Below are 22858 nucleotides of genomic sequence, written 5' to 3'. Positions count from 1 at the left end.
GATTCTGCTGATATGACCAGTTCAGGTTAATGCAACTTAGTTCAACTCTATTATATGCAAGTTCAACTCTGCCATATAATAATTCTAAGTTATTCGTCATGTTTCAATCAGAAACATCACCAACTTAGTTCAACTCTATTATATGCAAGTAGAAACTCTGTCATATAATAAACCTAAGTTATTCGTCATATTTCAATGAGAAATATTGCTAACTTAGTTCAACTCTATTATATGCAAGTAGAAACTCTGCCATATAATAAGTTTAAGTTATTCGTCATGTTTCAGTCAGAAACATCGTCAAGTATCTTATCAGTCATACTGCACAAGTTAAAAAATCAAGCTTAAAACTTTATTATTACTTCGGCTAATAACAAAACAAAAGAAAGCTTAAAAAAACAAGAAAATCTAATGATAGAAAAACTTCAGATTGCAAGTATTCCAGGGTCTTGGCAACTCTTTGCCTTCACTATCCTCAAGCCGATATTCCCCGTTGCCCAAGATCGAGATGATTTTATAGGGTCCCTTCAAATTCAGGCCAAACTTTCCCTCTCTGGGATCCTTCTTGTTGCCGACGACCTTTCTCAGGACGAGGTCACCAACTTGGAACTCTCTTGGGTTGATCTTCTTATTATAAGCCCTGGCAAGCTGTTTCTGGTATGCTCCCAGCTGAATTGTTATTTTCTCTCTTCTTTCTTCTAGCAAGTCTAGATCTCGGGCCAAGAATGCCTTATTGGTCCAATTTTCTACTCTTTGGGTTCTGATCCTTGGGATGCCGACTTCCAGTGGAATGACTGCTTCTGTGCCATAAGCCATGGCAAATGAGGACTCCCTAGTTGATCTTCTCGGTGTAGTCCAATATGCCCAGAGTACACTGGGCAACTCATTCACCCACTTTCCCTTTGCTGCTTGCAGCCTCTTCTTGATCCCATCCAATATAACTTTATTGAAGGCTTCTACTTAACCATTACTCTAGGGAAACTTGGGGTAGAGTAATAGTTCTTGATTTTGTACTTTGCACAGAAGCTCTTGATTAGTTTACCATCAAACTGTGTACCATTGTCAGCTATTATTGTTCTTGAAATCCCAAACCTGGTGATGATGTTCTTCTAGATGAAGTTCTTCACATCAACGTCTCGAATCTTTGCAAGGGGTTCCGCTTCTACCCACTTGGTGAAGTAATCTGTTGCTACCAGCAGGTACTTCCTTTGTCCAGTTGCTTGGGGGCAGTTTTCCAACAAGATCCATGCCCCATTGGGTGAATGGCCAAGGACTGGACACTGGGTTCAAGTCTGCTGCTGGTTGATGTATCAAAGGTGCAAACCTCTGGCACTTCTCACACTTCTTGACATAGGCTTCAGCATCTTTCTGCATGTAAGGCCACTAGTACCCCTGAGTAATGGCCCTATGAGCAAGTGACCTGCCCCCAGCGTGGCTTCCATATACCCCTTCATGTATCTCGTACATAAAATCTTCAACCTGTGCAGGATGCACACACCTCAGAAGGGGTCCAGTAAAAGATCTTTTGTAGACATGTCCTTCTGCTGTCAAACTGAATCTTGTCGACTTCAGTCTAATCTTGTGTGCTTCTTTACGGTCATCTGGTAGCTTTCCATCTCTAAGGAATACTATTATTGCATCCATCCAACTTGGTCCTATCTCCATACACATTGCTTCACGCTCTGTGTTCAGTGGTTCTATGCTTGGACCTGACAAGTAATCAACCATTATCATTCTTGCCTCTCTAGGCTTCATTGCACTAGCCAAGTTGGCCAGAGCATAAGCATGGCTATTGTCATCTCGGTTAACCTGCTGTAATCGGCAATTTTGAAAAAAGGCTACCAGTCTGCCCACTTCCTTTACATAGGCTAACATCCTCTCATCTCGGGCTACATATTCCCCTGTTGCCTGGTAGACTATAAGCTGGAAGTCACAGAAAACCATTACCTCGTCAGCTTCCATTGCTACTGTCAACTTTAATCCTGCGATTAGTGTTTCATACTTTGCTTCATTGTTTGAGGTCTTGAACCCCAAACAAATGGATTGTTCTAGTATCTGCCCATCTGGAGATACTAGCACTACTCCTGCCCCGCTCCTTGTCGGTTTGAACTCCCATCAACAAACAGCTGGAATCAGTCGCCGATGTAAATACTGCAAGGCCTGAGTTTTTCTTCCTTCCTTTGTTTTGCTGTCCCATACTGGGTTTTTCCTTGATCACTTGGACGTTGTATACCTTGGCTCAATGGAGCCCGATGTATGATGGTGTCTGGTGTGAATTCGGCCACAAATTCGGCTAAGACTTGGCCTTTGATTGCTGTCCTGGGTCTAAATTCCAGGTCATATTGGTCCAAGGCCACTACCCATCTGGCTATTCTTTCTGTCAGATCTCTCTGCTGTAATAGGGACATCAAAGGATGTTCAGTTAACACCACAATTTTGTGGGCTTGAAAGTAATGATTCAGTTTCTTAGAAGCCATTACTAAAGCCAGTGTTAACTTCTCCAAGGGTAGGTATCTGGTCTCTGCATCTGCCAGGGTTTACTTACGTAGTAAACTGCCCTTTGCTCTCTATTTTCTTCTTTGATTATTATTGCACTCACTGCATGCTCCGAAACTGCCAAGTATAAGAACAGCTCTTCTCCAGGTATTGGATTTGAGAGGACTGGAGCTATGGTCAAATACTTCTTCAAGTCACCAAGGCAGCTTCACATTCTTCTGTCCACAAGAAGTCTGTGGCTTTCTTCACTAAGTTGAAGAAAGGTTTGCACTTGTCAGAGCTTCTGCTTATAAATCTATTCAGGGTTGCAGCCCTTCCAGTCAACATTTGCACTTGTTTTGCCGATGTTAGGCTCTTCAGCTCTAAGATGGCTTTGATCTGATCCGGGCTTGCCTCAATGCCCCTTCTAGTTACCAAGTATCCCAAGAACTTACCAGATCTAACTCCAAATGCACACTTCGATGCATTGAGTCGGAGCCGATATGTTCTAAGGATGTCAAAAACTGCCTTTAGGTCTTCCAGATGACCCTCAGGTTCTTTGGTTTTCACAACCATGTCATCTATGTATACCTCCACAGTTTTTCCAATTAGATGTCTGAACATCATAGTCACTAATCGCTGGTAAGTTGCTCCTGCATTTTTCAATCCAAAAGACATCACTCCGTAGCAATACAACCCTTTTGGGGTGATAAATGCAGTCTTCTCCTCATCTGGGGGGTACATGGCTATCTGATGGTACCCCCTGTAGGCATCCATGAAGCTCATCCTTCCGTGCCCTGAAGTGGCATCCACCAATTGGTCAATCTTGGGTAATGGGAAACTGTCTTTGGGACAAGCTTTGTTTAGGCTGGTAAAGTCCACACAGACCCTCCACTTACCATTCTTTTTCTTCACAACCACTGTGTTTGATAACCATGTTGGGTAATTTACCTCTCGAATGGCTCTGGCCTCTAGAAGTCTGTCCACCTCCTCTTCTACTGCCTCAACATGCATTGATGTCGGCCTCCTTGCTCGTTGGATGACAGGTTTGGCCGACCTGTCTACATTTAGTTTATGGCAAGTGACCTCGGGGTTAATGCCAGGCATCTCGTACGGCGTCCAGGCAAACACTTCAATGTTTGCTCTCAAGAACGCCTTTAGCTCTTTTTTCTCTTCTTCAGCCAAGCCCAAGCCAAGAAGGAAGAAGCGTTCTTTATCCCCTTGCTGGACAAGGATTTTTTTCAGGGCTTCTTCACTCTTCTCGGCTAGCTCTTTGTCGATATCCTCCAGGATTTCCATGTCCTCGTCTTCAATCTCTGTTGGTTCTACTTTGTGTATGTTGTAGGTGGATTTCATTGCTGCCACGGAGCAATTCTTTGCTTGTACTTGATCCCCTCTGACCTCCTCAATTGCATGCTTTGTTAGGAACCACAATAACTGGTGCGATGTTGAGGGCATAGCCCCCATTGCATGCAACCATGGCCTTTCCATGATAGCATTGTAAGGGGAGGGAGTGTCAATTACTGTGAACTCAGTTTTTATCTTCTTGGTGCCAGCTTGCATCTCCAAGCTAACTGTTCCCAGGGGCCATGTCAGCGTTCCATTGAACCCTACCATTGGACCATTGGATTGTTCCAAATCATCTTGGTGGAGGCCAAGCTCCTTGTAACACCTAACATATATTATGTCACAAGAGCTGCTTTGGTCAATTAAGATGCGCTTCACTTGGCATTCTCTAATCTAGAAGGATATTACTAAGGCATCGTTGTGGGGATGCTGCACCATCTCTAAGTCGTCTTCAGTAAAGGACACCACTGGTCCTTGGCACTCGTCTACCCTAGGTCTTTTTTGCCGGACCTGGTACACATGTTGCAAGTGTTTTACCTTCTAAGTCTCGCCACGTATTTTGTTCTCATTGACCTTCGAATGAATCACACTGATCACTCGAGGTCCGCCTACCTGCGGTTAGGGTGCTGGAGGAGGCGGTGCTGCCGGTGCCGGTGGCAGTCTTGCTTGCTTTTCTCTTGTCCTGGCCTCGTCTACAAGGTCCCTTAAATGACCTTGCCTTACCAGGTCTTCAAGATGTGCCTCCAAGGCTCTGCACCCCTGAGTTAGATGCCCATCTTCGTTGTGGTAAGCACAATGCTTGCCAAGGTTTCATCCCATAAATTCACCAGGGGCCCTTACTGGTGCTCTGTAAAAAGGCTGATTTCGGATTTTCTCCAAGACTTTGTAAATTGGGATTCGGAATACGGTTGTGACTGCCTGTGCAGCCCTTAGTCTTGTTTTTGGCTTATTGTATCCGCATTACCTCGGCCTCGCTTTAGCGAGCCGTTCCCCTTCTCTTGTTTCGACGCCTTTGTCCTCAGTGTGTCTTCCTCGGCCCTTGCATATTTCTCAATTCTCGCCATCAGTTCCTCCATACTTTTTGGCAGTGTTTTTGCCAATGATTTTCGAAGCAATCAAACATCTTTCAGGCCGTTCTTAAAAGACACGACCGCCACCTCTTGGTTGCATCCTAGTATCCAGTTGAATACCTCATAGTACCTCTTGGCATAGGCCTTAAGGCTTTCATCATCGCTGATTCTCAGAGCCATCAGGGAGTCCAACCTTAATGGTTGTAGCTTGTTTGTCACAAACCTAGCTACAAACATCTTAGCCAGGCCTTCTCAGGTCTTCACAGTTCCTTTCGGCAACTTGTGAAACCAGTCTAATGCAAGTTCCTCGAAGGACGAGGGTAACACCTTGCAAAGTAATGACTCGTTCCCTGTGTATAATGCCATCGAGTTCATGTATAAGCCGAGGTGAAAGTTGGGGTCTGACTTATCGTCGTGTATCTAGAATCTCAGCATACTGAACCTTTTCAGGGCCTCAAATTTGTCCAACTCTACCGAGAACGGCGTTCTCGGCTTAACCGGGGAGGTTACCTCGACATCTTGTTGCTTCCTCTGGAGGTAATCCCTTAGATCTTCCTTGGTCTGCCCAGGAGCTCGGCTATCTCCAGATTTCAATCTTTTCGGTGCACTACTTGAGGTGTCATTGTGAGTCCTCTTGGACCTCTCTTTGTTAGTTGTGTCGAAACAGAGCTCATTCCCTTGAACATGCCGATGTTCTTTAGGGTCATCCTCCTTGGTACAATGCGTCCTCCATGAATCTCTTTTTATTGACTCTCTTCGCCCGACCTCCTTTGAAGGCCGGTGAGAGTGTTCCTTGGTTCTGACGTGCTGGGGGGCTACAGGAACTGTTTTCTGCCCTCCCTTCTGAGCATTGTTCTTGGCCGCTAGAATCGGCGTGTCTTGTAATGGGAACGATGGCTACATGACGTTGTTCTGCATCATGAAATTGACGACCTTTGTAGGTCCGCCAATTTGTCTGCCATTTCCTTCATCTCTTCGTCCCTCCGTAGGCATCTATCTTTCCATACCTGGAGGTCGTCCTCGTTATAATACCCACTTCGGTCTGATTTCTTTGGTACGTCGCCCTCCTGGCTGACATCTTTATCCCCGTGATTCTTATTACGAGTCTCTTCGTTGCAGTTGTCTTCTTCAACATTAAGGTTAATGAACTTACTGCTCTCAGTAGGGATGTCGTCCCCAACCTTTTCTTTTTGTCCGTTGTTGGCCATCTATTTCTCTTTCTTTTCCACAAACGGCGCCAAATTGTGTGTGTCAATTTCCGACCACACTACCAAACAGGTACTCAGTTGGAGAACACCGATAGAATAGATTAAGCCCAAACAACCTGTCAAAAAGAAAAGATTCCGGCGATGGTTCATCCACCCAGGGGCACTCTGACGATCAAGCCAGTTATCTCTTAAAGATAGCAAAAGTGCTTAACTCACTATTCAAAATACAAAAGCGTACCTTAGACCCACGAGGGTGCCTCTCTTTTATAGCCAACACTGATCTAATCCCAATAAAAGCCTGACTTCAATGGTCTCTGGATTACTGCTAATCTTGGACTCCGAGTAGGATTGGGATAAACTCTCTAAGAGTCTTATCTTTATCCAAATTGAAATCCTCGCTTATTCTAGGACTCTTGTCCCTTATCCGCTTATCCTGGATTCCGGTATCTTTGCAGATAACCTCGGCCTATCCGAGATCATCTCGGCGTCATGACCAGGACACGTGGCACCTCGGCTGGCACTTTGGTGCCACCTGGGCCACGTGTGGTCACTAAAAAATTATGTCCCCACAGTGATCTTGTTCTAATTTGAATTATTTTTTATTTTTATTTTATTGGTATTATTTTTAGGGGAAGGCAATGGCTCTCTCATATTATCGATTGAGAAATTTGCATGAAGACAATGAAGTAATAGAGCTTCAAAGATAACCAAATATATAACCAAGATTGAATAATTAACATCCTTTGCAAGCTAAACAACGCCCAGAGATATGATTTCATTCAGTATATCCCAATTGGCTGTTCTTTTCCCTTTTGTTCCCTAGAGATACCAGATCTTTAATATTAATTTTGATATTCATTTAATGGTACAAGATTCACAGCCTCACTGGTTTCTCAATTTTGATAACTACTGATTCCATGTTTAACAGTGCAAATAATTAAACCTAAAACAAAATAGTTAAGCATGCCCTAGTATCCTTTTCTCCCTTGTAAAAGTAAAACATTCAACAAATATCAATTATACATTTATACTAATACAAAAAAATGAAAAGCACAACAGGGAATTTTTTTTAAATGGATGTACCTCCAGAAATCCCATTCTCTTCGTTATTTACATTGACTATCTTACTTATTTGTAACCATTTCTCTATTAGTGTGATCCTTATGCTGTTTCTCTCTCTTCCTGTCCTCTGTCAAATTCTTTATCTCTACCTTTCTGCTAATTTTTCTATCTCTCTTTTGTCATTTGCCGCAGTTCATGGACATCCTTTGTAATGAGATCTAAGGGTTGTAAAAATGAGAAATCTGCATCCATTATCTGTTTCACTCTGGCAAGCTTGAAAACAAACATTGATCAACATATGTATAAGGTACACAAAAATAAATAAATAAATTGATTAAAAGTAGATATAAATTTGCAACAGAATGAAGCATGCTAACATTACTCGTGTTTGCTTCCATCTCTAGATACTAGAGTCCTTTCTGTACAAATGTGATGAGAGCTCCGGGTGGAACCAAATTGCCATCAACAGGGCATTTATTAATGCCTGCCTCATATCCTAAAATGTTGAATGCATAAAACCTGCAACACAGTATGTTGGACCTTTTTAATATCTTTTATTTATTTATTTTGTTTGTAAATCTTCTTTTGTTTTGCTCATGAATCTCATTTTGTTTGGTGAATGGAGATTCATTATTTTTGGTGACCTTTTGTCTTATTCATGAATGGAGATTAATTAGAATTTCATGGACTTGGTGGTGAGTTAATGGTCATTATTATTTTTTGGTATAAATTGTAAGGTCCTAGTGGCCTATAAATAGTTTCTCTCATAAACTCTTTTCTACATCAACTATTGTTTATACTTGAGAGATTACTAGCAAAGAAGCGTGTTTTTCTTGGTGGAGCTTTGGGTTCACCATCTTGTGTAAAGTTGGCCTGAATCATACGACAAGTGGTCAGGTTGTTGTATCTTGGAGGAGACAAGCCATAGTTCCGTGACTACTGCATCAGTATTTGGGTTCTTCTTACCACAGTGAGCTTGATCTCCTTAAAGAAAACGAGATATCTGTGCCTCAGCCTGATCTATTTGTATCTCAATTTCTTTGCATTATTTATCAATAAAATATATTTTTTTTGGTATTTTCACCAATAATTTTAAGAAGATCAACCATGAAACAAGTACCAGAAATAACCAATGATGGAATTGGAGATCTCAACAAGCCTTTCAAGTTCAAGGGAGTTCATTTTAAGAGGTAGAAAAGAAAAGTTCTTTTTTACATCAGCCTTTTGAAAGTTGCATCTTTTCCTTTTTTACCTTAGCCTTTTGAAAGTTACATATGTTCTTATCGAGAAAAATCCAAACAAAATCTCAACCGAGGAGATGAATGATGAAGATTACGAGGCACATGAAGCAAAAGTGGCTTCTTACAATACAAATGAGTATAAATGTCATTTTTATCTCTTAAATTGCCTTCTGATCAATTTTATGATTACTATGACACCACTTATACTTCTGCAAAGAAAATTTGAAAAGCTTTACAGACTAAGTATGATACTGAAGAGGCAGGAGCAAAAAAGTATGCAGCTAGCCATTTTTTTCGCTTCCAAATGGTGGATGGAAAATTTGTTGTGGAGCAAGCACAAGATTTCCAAATGATAGTTGTAGAAGTAAAATCTGAAGGCATCAAGATTGGTGACTACTTGGTAGTTATAGGACTTGTTGACAAGCTACCGCCATCTTAGATAGAATTTCAAAAGAGCATGCACCACAAACAAAAGAAGACTTCCTTAGAAGTGTTGATCACTCGCATCTGAGTCGAAAAGGAGGCTAGAGGCCAAGATACATTAATAACACAAGAGGGTAATGACAATTCTAAGGTAAACTTTGTTTCAGCAAATAATAACTTACCCAAATGTCATAATTCCAAGAATGCTTATTTGAAGCCTTATAAAAAGAATATGAAGAATTATGAAAAACCTCACAATAAATGGATTAATCCAAATAAAAACCAAGGTCCATCACCTCTACAAATTTTACATGCTTTGTCTGTGGCAAAAGTGGGCATATTGCTCGAACTTGCAAATTTTGAAAACGTGCACTTGCCCCAAAGGCTAACGTTATTGAGGAGCCATTTGTGGCGATGATTAGAGACATTTGCACGGTTAATTATGTGGACGGCTGGTGGGCAGATTCTAGCGCTAATAGATGTGTTTGTTATGATCAAGCTTAGTTCAAGGTGTATACTCCCTTTGATGATGAGAAAACAATTATGTTTGGTGACTCTAGTCAAACCAAGATACTTGGGAGTGGTGAGGTTGACCTTAAGTTCACCTCTGGACGTGTGCTTACTTTAAAAATGTGCTTTATATACCGTCCATAAGAAAGAATTTGATGTCAAGTTATTTGTTGAATAGGCTAGTTTTAAGCAAATTATGGAATCTGATTAATATGTGATTACCAAGAAGGGTATTTTTGTGGGTAAGGGTTATGCTTTTGATGGGATGTTCAAATTGAATGTTGAGATTAATAAACCATCTACAAATTCGGTTTATATGTTATCTTCTATTAATTTTTGGCATGCTCACTTATGTCATATTAACAGTAAATATGTAGGAATTATGAGTAGTTTAGGATTAATTCCTAAAGTGACAAAAAATTTTGAGAAATGTGAAGTTTGCAGTAAAGCAAAAATTACCAAGAGGCCTCATAAAAGTGTTGAAAAAAATACCGAATTGCTAAAATTATTTCATATTGATTTGTGTGAGTTTGAAGAAATTTTAACTCGGGGTGGTAACCGATATTTTATCACTTTTATTGATGATTTTTCAAAATATACAAACGTATATTTATTAAAAAATAAAAGTGATGCTTTTGAGAAATTTAAAGAATTCCTTCTTAAAGTGGAAAATCAATTCGGTAAAAAGATTAAGAGAATTAGAAGTGATAGAGGCCAGGAATATGAATCTCTTGGATTCAACTCTTTTGTTCAGTCATTGGGAATTATTCATGAGACTATTTTACCATATTCACCTTCATCTAATAGCGTAGCTGAAAGAAAAAATAGAACGTTAATTGACTTGATGAATGTTATGCTTATTGATTCAGGTGCTCCCTCAAATTTTTAGGGCGATGCTATTTTGACTACTTGCCATGTGATAAATAGAGTGCCACACAAAAAGACTAAAATTGTACCTTATGAGTTGTGAGAAGGGCATAAACCAAATCTAGGTTATTTGAGGGCTTGGGATTATTTAGCTTTTGTGAGGCTTGTAGATCCTAAATGACTTAAATTAGGTGAACGAGCTACCACTTGTGCTTTCTTGAGTATGCATTGCACAGTACAGCCTATAGATTTTTTGATATAGAAAATAATATTATTTTTGAATTAGGTGATGCTATTTTTCATGAAAAAAAATTTCCTTTCAAATCTAGAAATAGTGTGGGTCAAATAATTTCTGAAAATATTTTATCCATGCCTAGCTCTTCTACTCCATTTCAAGTTTTTCAAGAACAAGAAAATTCTCAAATCAAACCAAGGAGGAGTAAACGAGCTAAAGTTGAAAAAGATTTTAGCTCTGACTATTATCTTTACAATGTGGAAGAAATTCCTCTTACGGTACAAGAAGCTTTATCATCACCTAATGTTATTTTTTGGGGAGAAGATGTAAATGATGAGATAGATTTACTACTTTCAAATAAAACATGGAAGCTAGTAGATTTACCTCCAGGTTGTAAAACTATTGGGTGTAAATGGGTCATTTGTAAAAAACTTAAACCGGATGGAACTACAGATAAATATAAAGTGAGGTTTGTCACTAAAGGTTTTAAGCAACAAGTTGATCTTGATTTCTTTGATACTTTTTCTCTAGTTACTAGAGTTACATCTATTAGACTGTTGATAGCAGTGGCTGCAACTCATGATTTAAAAATTCATCAAATGGATGTTAAAATAGCATTTTTAAATGGAGATCTAGATGAGAAGATTTACATGGACCAACCCAAAGGCTTTGTGGAGCCTGGCCAAGAAAGCAAGGTGTGTAAGCTAATTAAATCCCTTTATGGTTTAAAATAAGCTCCTAAACAATGGTATGTGAAATTTGATTCCTAAATGCTTGAGAATGACTATCAGACTAATGAATGTGATAAGTGCATTTATTATAAAACTTGTGAGAATGTACAAGTGATTATTAGCCTATACGTGAATGATCTACTTATCTTTGGCTTTAATTTACATATTATAAATTAGACTAAAAATATGTTTAATAGTCACTTTGATATGAAAGATCTTGGTGAAGCCAATTTTATTTTGGGAATTAAAATTACTAAGACTAATGATGCCGTTTTTCTTGATCAATTGCATTATGTTGAGAAAATTTTAAAGAAATATAACTTTCTAGACTGTAAACATGTTGTTACTCCTTTTGTTGCAAGCATACATTTATCTATTGTAACAAATGAAAAAGAAGTGATTAATCAAATGGAATATGCTAGCATGATTGGTAGTTTGAGATACGTTACTGACTGTACTAGACCTGACATTTCATATGCTGTTGGAGTACTTAGCAGGTTTACTAGCAAGCCAAGTCAAGATCATTGGCTAGCCATGGGAAGAATTATGAGATATTTATTTGGTACAAAAAATTATGGTTTGTTTTATACCAAGTATCCTGCGGTACTTGAGGGATATAGTGATACCAATTGGAACACTTTGTCAGGTGATTCTCTCTCTACCTCAGGTTTTATTTTTACCTTGGGTGGTGGTGCTATATGTTGGAAGTTTAAAAACAGACTATAATTGCTAATTCTACAATGGAAGCTAAGCTTATAGCGTTAGCTTTAGCATGTGAGGAAGCGAATTGGTTAAGAGATTTGTTACATGAAATCCCTTTTTGGGAAAAACCAATTCCTCACGTGTTAATTCGTTGTGATAGCACTACTGCTATTGGTAGATTGAACAACCATTCTTATAATGGTAAATCCAGACCTATTCAAAGGAAACACAGTAATATGAGATCCTATTTGAGTAATGGCATCATAACTGTGAATTATGTAAAATCTTGTGATAAGCTTGTGGATCCGTTAACCAAGGCCTTGGCGAGAGATAGGGTCTGGAATACATCGAAGGGGATGGGTTTGAAGCCTATAAAATCATAAACCATGTATGAGGACACCCAACCTGGGGACCGAAGATCCTGTGACTAGGTTCAATGGGAATAATGAATCATATGGTGGTTGTAAAAAATGCACTCCTTAATATTTTGTTATTCATTCATATGATGTAAGTGCATTTGTTCTGTAATGTTGAAGGGTTGAGTTTTTATATTCTTAATGAAATTCTGTAGCTCTTGTGTAGTGGGGTGTGTAAATTACAGGAACATTCTTGATAGATTTCACCTATGTGAGCATGAAAGCGGGGCCGCTTTCTATGAGAACAAGGCTTATTCTCAAATATGCTCATGAAAACTGGGATAGACACAAGGCCGTAATGTGCTGGCTATTAAAAGCTCATGTCAACACCTGGATTATTATATGTGAGCAGTAATACTTTATTTCCCCTAAGTAGCCATAGTTCAAGTCTAAGACTACTATCGACTCTGGAGTAGAGGTCGTTGTTTCACAAATGAAGGTTCAATGCAAAACACATCGCCATGATGCGTACTAGTCTATCTTTGTTTGGTAATCTCTCTTGTCCTTGTTGATATTAAAATAAGTGGGGGACTGTTGAACCATTTTAATATCTTTTATTTATTTATTTATTTTGTTAATGAATCTTCTTTTGTCTTGTTCATAAATCTCATTTTGTTTGACGAATAGAGATTCATTGTTTTTGGTGACCTTTTGTCTTGTTCATGAATGGAGATTAATTGGAAGTTCATGAACTTGGTGGTGAGTTAATATTTGGAGACTCTCCCTTGTCTCTAGTTTAATGGTCATTATTATTTTTTGGTGTAAATTGTAAGGTCCTAGTGGCCTATAAATAGTTCATCTCATCTACTCTTTTCTACACCAACTATTATTTATACTTGAGAGATTACTAGCAAAGAATGATGTTTTTCTTGGTGGAGCTTTGAGTTCACCATCTTGTGCCGAGTTGGGCTGAACCATATGACAAGTGGTCGGGCTGTTATATCCTGGAGGGGACAAGTCATAGTTTCGTGACTGTTGCATCGGTATTTGGGTTCTTCCTACCGCAGTGGGCTTGATCTCCTTAAAAAAAATGAGATATCCGTGCCTCAGTTTGATCTATTTGTATCTCATTTTCTTTGCATTATTTATCAATAAAACATGATTTTTCTGTTATTTTCACCAATACAGTATAACAAGGAACACATTAAAACATCAAATTGTTTCCCTTTTTCCTAAAATTTAGAGGCAAATGGAAACTAAAATCCCAAAAGTTCTCTCAAACTATAAACCATGGGTAAACTTGTGGCCTGTCTAATGAATTCTTTAAAAACAAATAATGTTCATTTCAATAGTGAACCTTAGGAATGATAACATTAAAAGAAAGTGCAAGAAAGCCATAAAATAAAATTTATTACACATTAGAGAAAGTTTGTAAAAGCACTTATGCTTGCCATTAACTCCTTCGGTACTTACACACGCATCCTTTTTCCAATTTTTGGTCAAAGGCTTGATTGTAACTAGGGCAAAATTTAATTTATTTCCTTGTGGTTTAGTTTAGAAGCCCATTGAGTTTCAAAAATAACCAATTACCCGTCATGTGGTTTTGGCCATTTTGTATTTTACATATTTGCGTTTAATAATTCCGTTCAAATTGATGGAATTTGTTCCACAAGAACCTAAGATAAGAGTTGACATGGAACGAAAACTCTGTCAAGAGTCAAAATACAATATAAAAGGACAAATATTCCCTTATCCTTCATATTCTTCTCCAAAGGCCATAACCCTAACCATCTTCTTCCAAAAAAATTAACCCTAAAAGGAACCCAGCCAACCCCCTACCTACAACCGTGTTACCTCTCCATCGCCATCAGCCACACTAACTAGCCAAGCAACTGTTCTTGGTAATTTATAGGCCTTGCTTAGGCTAAGCCCATAAGAACATCCCCAACCAAACCTTCAAATTTAGGGAAGTCATATTCATTCGAAGTCTATGTGGCAATTTGGCATCTCTAAAAATAAAAACTCCACTCGATGTGCCAAATTTATTATTTTTTAAAATTTGGCTTCTTTCTCATGTCCTTTCCTCAATTTGAAAATAAAAGTTATTACTTTATTGTGGCACCTACCTCATAGAATAATAAAAAAAAAAAAGAAAAATTAAAGACATGTTTCCTTTGGGCATGTCATATTTGACATATTACACCAAATGCCACATGAGATTATGGCATTTTAGCTGGAATGCAAAAAGATGGTTATTTTTATCATTTGAAGTGCCAAACGGGAATCGACATACTGGAGTATGAAATAGAGATAAGGTAACCCCAACTAGGTATAAGTATACCCACGTAAGGAAATAGTTAAACTAACACTACAGGAAATAAGACAATTAACGGCGTTTAATTAACGGCGTTTTATTAAACGTCACGTTTGCTAATTTTTAACGGCGTTTTGTAACCGTCGCATATTTTTTAAAACCAAAACGGCACCGTTTCCAATTGAAGGCGCTTAAAAGCGCCTCCGAATGCTGTAGCTACACGCGCCCCTTTATGAAACCCTTATTTTTTAATCTGAGTGCGAAGTGTAATACAATTTCGCGCACATCTCTCTCTCTCTCTCAGCGACGAAGAAGACGGAGGAGATCAATCGGCTGTTCTTGAAGCTTGAATACGCACACATCTCTCTCTCTCTCAATCCGTATACGCACACATTTCTTCATCGAAGCTCCATCTGCACCTGCGATTTCAAAGATTCAGAGCGATTTCGAAGCGATTTCGAAGATTCAGATGGATTTCGAGATTCAGAGCGATTTCGAAGCTCCATCGCCACCGTCATCTGCACCGGCGAGGTAGCCAGCTCCACCGTCTCTCTCTCTCTCTCTAGATCTATGAAATCAATGTTTTGAAGGCATTCTTACTTGAACCTCATTTGCAGAGATTCAGAGAGAGGCATTCTGACTTGATCCTCATTTACTGAACTTTAATCGATACTCTCTCTCTCTCTCTCTCTATCGAATTTTACTGCATGTATAACATTTGTATACATCAATATTTGTTGAATTGTTGAATTGTTGAATTGATCTGTTAGGTTCTTTTTTGATCTCTCTATATACATATACATACAGCACACCCTATCTCTCTCTCTCTCTCTCTCTCTCTTTTCTGGAAGTTCATTTTGATGGCGTCTGAAACCCTAGAAGACAAGAAACAAGAAGAAATAGCTAACGTCGAAGACAAAGGTGAAGTGAAAGAAGAAGGGAAAACAGAGGAGGGTGAAGAAGAGAAGGAAGCGGAATTACTGAAACCCTGCTCTATTTCTATTAATTTAATCGCAAACATCCTAATCTCTTTTGCTTTATGTTTGATTTTAAACCTATGAATTACTGGTTTGGCTTCTTTGTTTACTTCATTTCTATATCCACTGCAAAGTCTCTGTATGGTTCCATGTGGAAGAATTTGCAAAATAAGCTGTGTAAATTGCATTCTTAATTAACCACAATTAACTAACACTTCACTTTTTTGGTTTCTCTCTCTGTGTCAACCCTCTCTAAAAGCTTATCATTCACAGAGATTCAGATCGATCTCAGTGATTTCATCTCAGAGCGGTTTCGATTTCGAAGCTCCAAAACACCATCTGCACCATCGTCTACTAAGGTGAGCTCCATCGTCTCTCTGTCTCTCTCTGAAACTCTTCATTTCGAAGCCTATTTCAGTGCTGTAATGGAAACATATCTCTCAATTCATTATTATCGTTCGTTCTCTCTCTCTCGCTCTCTCTGTCTCTCTCAATTCACTATTTGTGCTTGGAATGCATGAGAATGGCAGTGGAGAACTTAACTAGGTGACCTGCCCCAACCCAACACATATCTATTTACATATATAGTTATGGTCTGGTTAATATTACTTTTTCAGAACCAGGATTGGCTCATGGTCTGGGCTGTGATGTGGATGCTTTTCAATATGATCAAGTTTCGTAAGCCTTGCACGACTTGAGATAACATGATGGTAGCAAAGCAAAGCAACAACTTTGATCCTCGTGCTGCTGCTGCTAATTTCCCTTCAGGTAATGGACTTTCTAATTTTACCATCAGATTCTCAAGTATTCATCACTGTTGTTTAGCTGGCTCTCGGATGTGCTTACAGCTTGAAAGTGCAAATAACATTTTAAAAAATTGGACATGTCAGGTGTGCAAGCATATTTGGCTGGGCTTACATTCGCATTAGCCGTTTCACCTTGCAGCACTGCTGTGCTGGCAACCCTGCTTGGATATGTAGCTGCATCCAAGGTACTTTTAAATGTTTATTGATTTCAATTTCCATCTGAATTATTACCTTTTCAGAATGCTTTATACTGATCGTCTAATCCAATTTTTTCTATCATCTCTTTTTGTTGATGTGGTCATCTAGGGTGATGCTTGATGGTGGTAGACTCTCCATTAGCAGGTAGTAATAACTCTTAAGGTGCATGGTTCTTTTGTGATGCGCTTGTTTTATTAATAACTCTGCGAGTGCATGGTTATTTTGTTGATGCAATTGTTGCAGTAAGATATTTATGATAAAGATGTGCTGATGTTTTTGTAATTTTAAAAAAAAGAGTATAAATGGGAATATTAGGATGCATAATTTACAAATTTCATTTCCAGTTTTCTTTGGTTTTGTGGTAGTAAAATTGGAACATAATATGTAACTCTGAATCATATGATATCCTACTATATTGCCACTCAATTTCGACAGATATCTACTAATCTTGCAAGAAATAGTTGAGTTTTTGTAATGTTGATTGTTGTGAAATTTTCTATTTCATTGTGTACTTTTGTACTAATAGATAAATTGCAATGACTAAAATCATTGTGTTGGGTCTAAAATTTTTGTACCTTTTCTGAAAAATTGGATAATTTTGCTGAGGTCTAATTTCTTTTCATCTTTTTAAAGTTAAGGTGGTTGTATAGCATATTGTCTGATTGCCAATTTTGACTGTGGTTACTACCATAGGGCCTTGAAGATAAAGCTTGGCGAACAAAGCAAAGTAGTGTTCAACTTCTTGGTGCTATGGCTTACTGCGCTCCACAGCAACTTTCTCAATGCCTTCCTAAGATTGTGCCAAAATTGACAGAGGTATATCTTAATGAATTATGACCTTATGGCTTCCTAGTTTTGATTTGACTGGTAACTTCATCGTCTTTGAGGAGACATAAATTCTCTATGATTGCAGGTGCTAACAGACACCCATCCTAAAGTTCAGTCAGCGGGGCAAACAGCCCTTCAGCAGGTCGTACTTTGTGTTATTAGTTTAGTGCTCATTCACTTTTGCGTACTTGTGTAGTTTTTTTGTGCTCTTGTAATCACGTCTTTGTTTTATTTCTAGGTTGGGAATGTGATTAAAAATCCAGAAATTGCTGCTCTTGTCCCAACACTTCTAATGGGCCTTACAGACCCCAATGACTACACGAAGCATTCCCTTGATATTCTTCTCCAAGTAAGGATGTGAACTTTACTATTAATTGTTATGATTTATGCATCTGTTCCTTTTTTTCCCCCTTAAAATAAAATAGCTTTAAATGTGTTTCATTGGTTGCAGACAACATTTATCAATTCGATTGATGCTCCTTCACTCGCACTGTTGGTACCAATAGTTCATAGAGGGCTAAGAGAGAGGAGTGCTGAAACTAAAAAGAAAGCTGCCCAGATAGTTGGAAACATGTGCTCTTGAGTGACTGAACCGAAGGATATGATTCCTTACATAGGTTTACTCCTTCCTGAAGTAAAAAAGGTACCATTTTACACTCTAGAATCTTACATGTTGACCCAACGGATATATATCTTATAGGCATTTTGCTTCCTGTACATGGTTTTCTATCTGTAAGACATTTTTTTTTATAGAAGAATGGCAAATTTACTATCTTTCCATGTTCCTGATGAAACAGGTTCTTGTGGATCCAATCCCTGAAGTTCGGTCTGTTGCTGCAAGGGCCCTTGGTTCTCTCATAAGAGGAATGGGAGAAGAAAACTTCCCAGATCTTGTTTCATGGTTGTTAGAGACACTCAAGTCTGATGGTAGTAACGTTGAACGCTCTGGAGCTGCTCAAGGACTAAGTGAGGTTAGAGTTTACTATTTGTGTTTGATTTTTCTTTTCGTTGTTTTTCTTTTTATTCTAACTCTTTTTTGATTTTTTTTATATTAATCATCAGCATCTAATTGGTTCATGTCTAAGTTTTTCATATAATTTCGCATCATCCACCAACTTGAGTGACCTTGATTTTGTTCGAATAATAGCAGTCGTATTTTCAAAATCGAATTGTCTTTTAGGAAATAACAGAAATATATAATTCAATATGAACGACGAATATGAGAACAAAAAACTACTATAACCTGTCTATATTATATAATCAATGGAAACAAGGCCGGAATTTTGGGTCTGAATTAAGTAATTGATTACACTGTTATGCAGTCTTGGGATCAAAGCTTGTATTTTCAGCAGAATGATGCGAGTTATCTGTGTTGCTATGACTTGACATAGACACTGTGCACCCAAACACTTGTGCTATTGGCCTGCCAAATACAATCTAGGATTTTAATTTCTGAATCTGAAAACAGCACGTGTGTAGAGACCCAGACCCCCCTTCTAGGCATTACTGTTAAAACATTTGTTTAGTTGCTGCATAAATGCCTGGACTTTAGTTGCATTTTGTGTTTTGTCATTACAACACTAGTACTTCGATGATGTCTGTTTTTTGTTTGTGTCATTTTTGAGACCTGTGTTTATTTGAATGTAGTTTTTGAGAGGCTGTTGTCTTTTTCTTCTCTAGATTTTGGCTGCACTAGGAAAGGATTATTTTGAGCAGATACTTCCTGATATCATTCGGAACTGTTCTCATCAAAAAGCATCCGTGCGTGATGGTTATTTGACACTTTTCAAGGTGAGGAGAAGAAATTGATTATTTGGTGTATGTTCTGGTAGTATTTGTTTTATAGGAAGTCTTTTATTATTGCCTTCTAATTGAATTTCTTTTGCAGTATTTCCCAAGGTCATTAGGTGTCCAATTCCAGAACTATTTGCAGCAGGTGTTGCCTGCAATCCTAGATGGTAAGTATTGTTTTTCTCATGTTTTGTTTTTCTGTGTCTGTATATGTTTGATATTATGTCTTTTTTACATGTTATATACTCACTGTCTCCACCTATTTCTTGGCCCTATAATTTGAGTCTGTTGTCTCCTTCTACCATATGCAGGCCTTGCTGATGAGAATGAATCTGTTCGTGAAGCTGCACTTAGTGCTGGGCATGTTCTGGTTGAGCATTATGCAACAACGTATGTTCTTTTTGGTTGTGCATTTATTGTTCTGATCCATTACACTATAGATTATTTATCTAAATCTGAATTTGATTGAGGTGATTATATTAATAAGTTGTAGGGAATAAGAAATGAGTTGTTGAAGGGAAATCGTACCATTGGCAGCTTTAGTTTGTAATAACATTGTAGTTTTTCTGTGTCTGTATATGTTTGATTGAGGTGATTATATTAATAAGTGAGTATCATCAGTCAGGCCCTAATATTTGTGACACGTTCTAGGAGTTGGTCTTTCGTTGAACGTCCTGGCCTTTTGCTAGTGGTGGCTTTTGTTGTTGCTCAGTTGGTAAGTGAACTGCTATTTTCTATTCTTTTCTTTATTTTTTCCAGGCAAGTGCATCCTAAGTCCTAGTTACTTGAAGAATGACCTTTAGAATAAACTTTCCGTTTGTGTGAGCAGGTTGCTACACTGACAATAGAGGATTGATTTCAATTCCTTTTTGTGAAATCAAGAGATTAGTTGGCTGATGTTTTCAATGAAGGTTTTTGTAGTAGGATTTTTTACCATTGTTTATGCTTAGTGTTGGTTAGTAGTATTTTGAGGCATAATTGTGTACTTTGGATCACTTCAATATAAATGCTTTTGTTTATGGTAGGGAACCTTAATTTTGGGTCTCTTATTAGCCATGTTTACATTTACCATTGTGATTCCCCCTTACTTATTTTGCATCCCTTTTTTATTTCCATTGATTTTGTGGCTTGATTTTCATTGTTGTTGGTTCTGTTTCAGTAACCTATGGAGGACTACATCTGAAGAAAAGAGAGAGTTGGAGCGTCTGGAAAAACCCATGATTTTTGGATATATGTTAGTTTGTGGTTAATGTTAAGACATAATTTTTGGATATATGTTAGTTTGTGGCTAACGTTAAAACATGATTTTTAGATTTTGGATATGTTAATTTTGTGGGTAATGGTGATTGGATATTAATTGAATGAGAAAGTGAATTAATGCTTCATTACAACTATTTGAATGGGAGTTGTTATTTTATATTAGTGCTATTGCAGATATTTTTTTAGCTCAATCAAATAAAATTAGTACAATTTTCAAAAAAAAAAAAAAAAGGATATGACGGCGTTTCTACAAACGCCTCTTAAATCTTACCGGCTAACGGTCATATTTGTTTAAAAAAGATATGACGGCGTTTTTCCAAAAACGTCGCTAAATGTCGCGAGACATTTGGCGCGTGGTTAGGAGGACATTTGGCGGCGTTTTTTAAAACGCCGCCTATACTAATATCACGACGTTTTTAAAACGCCATAAAGTTATAGCGACGGCCGCGTCCTCGACGTTTGGTGCTAAGCGTCACAAAAAGAATTGGCGGCGTTTTTGACACTTTTAGCGGCGTTTTTTAAACGCCACTAAAAACTGAATTTCCTGCAGTGTAACTAATTTCTATTCCATTCATGTTTCTAAGGAAAGTTAAACCTCTTATCCAAAGACTACAGAAATTATAACAGTGGCACTTTTGAGAAGCCAAAATTTCTCTATGAAATCAATTATGGACTCATATCATCGACAGTAACACAAAAGTGTCAACCCATTTCATGACTATTTTCTCATCACTGAATGCCAAAGAAATCTTTCCATTTTTAATCTATTTGGATATCTCCCCAACATTTCCACCACATCACCCAAATTGAAACCACCTTCCGAAGAACCAAGGCAATTCAGCTGTATAAAATAATCATTCCTAATTTCCCATTGCTTTGTTGAAAAACTCACTCTGAATTATTATTAACTTAAGTCAACAATAGCCAATACACTAGATAAATACGATAAGAAAGTTGGAATATTGAATAGGGTGCCTTGTGTCCAAGCAAGTTTTTGTAGGAATTGACAAAAATGACAAACCAAAATGCCATCATGTAGTAAGTCAAGCATCTTGACTGTGGTATTTTTGTCATTTTACTAAAAACTTACCCTTAACAAAAGCCAAGTCATCGGGAGCTTCTATTTCCACACAACATTCGACCTCATTTCACACACTCAGTCCTTTTTTTAATTACAATTTTGACCTACAATAAAACTACTACAATACCCTTATCTTCTCTATCCTAAAACCTAATCTTCTCCATCCCCTCCCATCGCAGCCTCCTCTCCCTGTTGTCTCTTCCCCTTTCACCACCTCTTATCATATGCTACCCTCTCCCCAGCCCCTATCATTCTTCTTCATTCTTTTCTTCCTCAATTTAGGGTTTAAAGATGCAGCAAGAATGGAGTGTTTTCTAAGATGCAGGTTTGAAGGTGCTATGAGGGTGGGGAAGGGGGCTGGGTCATGGTAGTGAAGGCTGGGGTGGCAGACATGAGAGGATGGTGGCTAAGGAACGGGCGACGATGGGAGGGAATGAGACTAGTGAGGGGACTACGATGTGTTTAGGGTTAAGGTTTGGAGGTGGTGGTTAGGGTTAGGGTTAGGATTTGAAGGTTGAAAAAGATGTGCACTAAGAATTTTTGATACGTGGAAATAGAAGCTCCCCAAATTGCCCCCACCCCACTAAATATGCACAATTGCAAGATATAAACCCTATTGGTCAACAACTTAGTACTCTTTATAGCCATTATTAAAAATTTATTCTCAAACAAGTTAAACTCTAAACTAAAAAGCAAGGAACATAATATAAAATAAAAAAACGAGCTCAGAAATCCTACTTACCACAATCCGTATCAAGAAATTTAGAAGAATCCTAAATATGCCAATTTCATATACAACAAACTGTGAATCATAATGTATATCAGAAAGAAAGAGTATGAGAGAAACCTGATACTTGAAGGTAACAAAAGACGAGATAATTGAGTTCGATGGACGAGATGGGGGTCATATTGTCGTAGAATCACCAAAAGCTGCAATGAAATTCTAGAGGATCATGCTATCGAGCTCAGAGGTCGAGACAAGATAATGAGAAAGAGAAGGATTACAGGGGACTTCGGATTCCTTGGGTAAATTGCAACCACAGCCCCGGATTTGTAAAATCACATCATTTTATAATTTTATTTATTTATTTATTTATTTATTTTTTGTCAAGGGAAAAAAGAAAATTTGGGGATGAAAAATTACATTCACCATGATAAGATGGTTACATGATTTTATTCAATCGTTAAAAATAAATATTTTTTCTTTATGTTCTAAACTAATCAAATTTAAGGGCTGTTTAGGAAGTAAAATTTTAGCCTAATTTAGGCTAAAATTCACAAAAAGACAAAACAGACTAAAATAGCCAAAAGATAAAATGTCACATCAAACCTATAATCATTTCATTTTTTCTTTCACAAACATCACATCTAACTACAAA

General features: G+C 38.0%; 2 protein-coding genes across 10 annotated transcripts in view; one reads left to right on the top strand and one right to left on the bottom strand.

Moving 5' to 3' along the window:
* Positions 1-22509, bottom strand: part of LOC114310206 (uncharacterized) — a 32442-nt gene extending 9933 nt beyond the window's left edge. Inside the window, exons 1-3 of one of the 4 annotated variants that reach the window (XR_014328198.1) lie at positions 22327-22505; positions 7537-7678; positions 6447-7424 (exon numbers count right to left, since the gene is read on the bottom strand). Coding sequence is in view for 1 of the 4 variants with exons in the window: in XM_082867287.1 (XP_082723413.1) it covers positions 22327-22387 (61 nt within the window). In the remaining 3 variants the exon portion in view is untranslated. Of the gene's footprint in view, positions 1-6446; positions 7433-7536; positions 7679-22326 lie in introns of those variants that run through there. The other 3 variants (XR_014328197.1, XR_003646037.2, XM_082867287.1) reach the window with 3 other exon arrangements.
* Positions 14755-20530, top strand: LOC114272360 (protein ILITYHIA). Of its 6 annotated transcripts, XM_082867291.1 has the most exons (16): positions 14756-15069; positions 15789-15874; positions 16133-16283; positions 16406-16506; positions 16628-16663; positions 17213-17335; positions 17433-17489; positions 17586-17696; positions 17799-17990; positions 18145-18318; positions 19028-19138; positions 19236-19305; positions 19450-19528; positions 19790-19853; positions 19968-20049; positions 20298-20530. In XM_082867291.1, the coding sequence occupies exons 9-15, from the start codon at positions 17949-17951 to the stop codon at positions 19992-19994; spliced, it is 567 nt and encodes a 188-aa protein (XP_082723417.1). In that variant the 5' UTR covers positions 14756-15069; positions 15789-15874; positions 16133-16283; positions 16406-16506; positions 16628-16663; positions 17213-17335; positions 17433-17489; positions 17586-17696; positions 17799-17948; the 3' UTR covers positions 19995-20049; positions 20298-20530. The 6 variants fall into 6 exon arrangements, with proteins under 6 accessions (XP_082723415.1, XP_082723416.1, XP_082723417.1 ...); XM_082867289.1 differs by having other exon boundaries at positions 14755-15069; positions 19790-20049; positions 20298-20466; XM_082867290.1 differs by having other exon boundaries at positions 14755-15069; positions 15775-15874; positions 19790-20049; positions 20298-20466.
* Positions 22510-22858: the final 349 nt, after the last annotated feature.

This window comes from Camellia sinensis, chromosome 4, assembly GCF_055761805.1.
Source record: "Camellia sinensis isolate YWXY chromosome 4, ASM5576180v1, whole genome shotgun sequence".
NCBI lineage: Eukaryota > Viridiplantae > Streptophyta > Magnoliopsida > Ericales > Theaceae > Camellia > Camellia sinensis.
The sequence above is the reverse complement of the archived record's forward strand: the minus strand, read 5'-3'. Positions and strand labels throughout refer to the sequence as shown.

Excerpts from the sequence above, each read along its gene's own strand:
- LOC114272360 (XM_082867289.1), top strand. The coding sequence starts at position 17,949 with ATGATTCCTTACATAGGTTTACTCCTTCCTGAAGTAAAAAAG. Across the intron at positions 17,991-18,144 it reads TCCTTCCTGAAGTAAAAAAG|GTTCTTGTGGATCCAATCCC; the intron begins GTACCATTTTAC and ends CTGATGAAACAG. Across the intron at positions 19,306-19,449 it reads GTTGCCTGCAATCCTAGATG|GCCTTGCTGATGAGAATGAA; the intron begins GTAAGTATTGTT and ends TACCATATGCAG.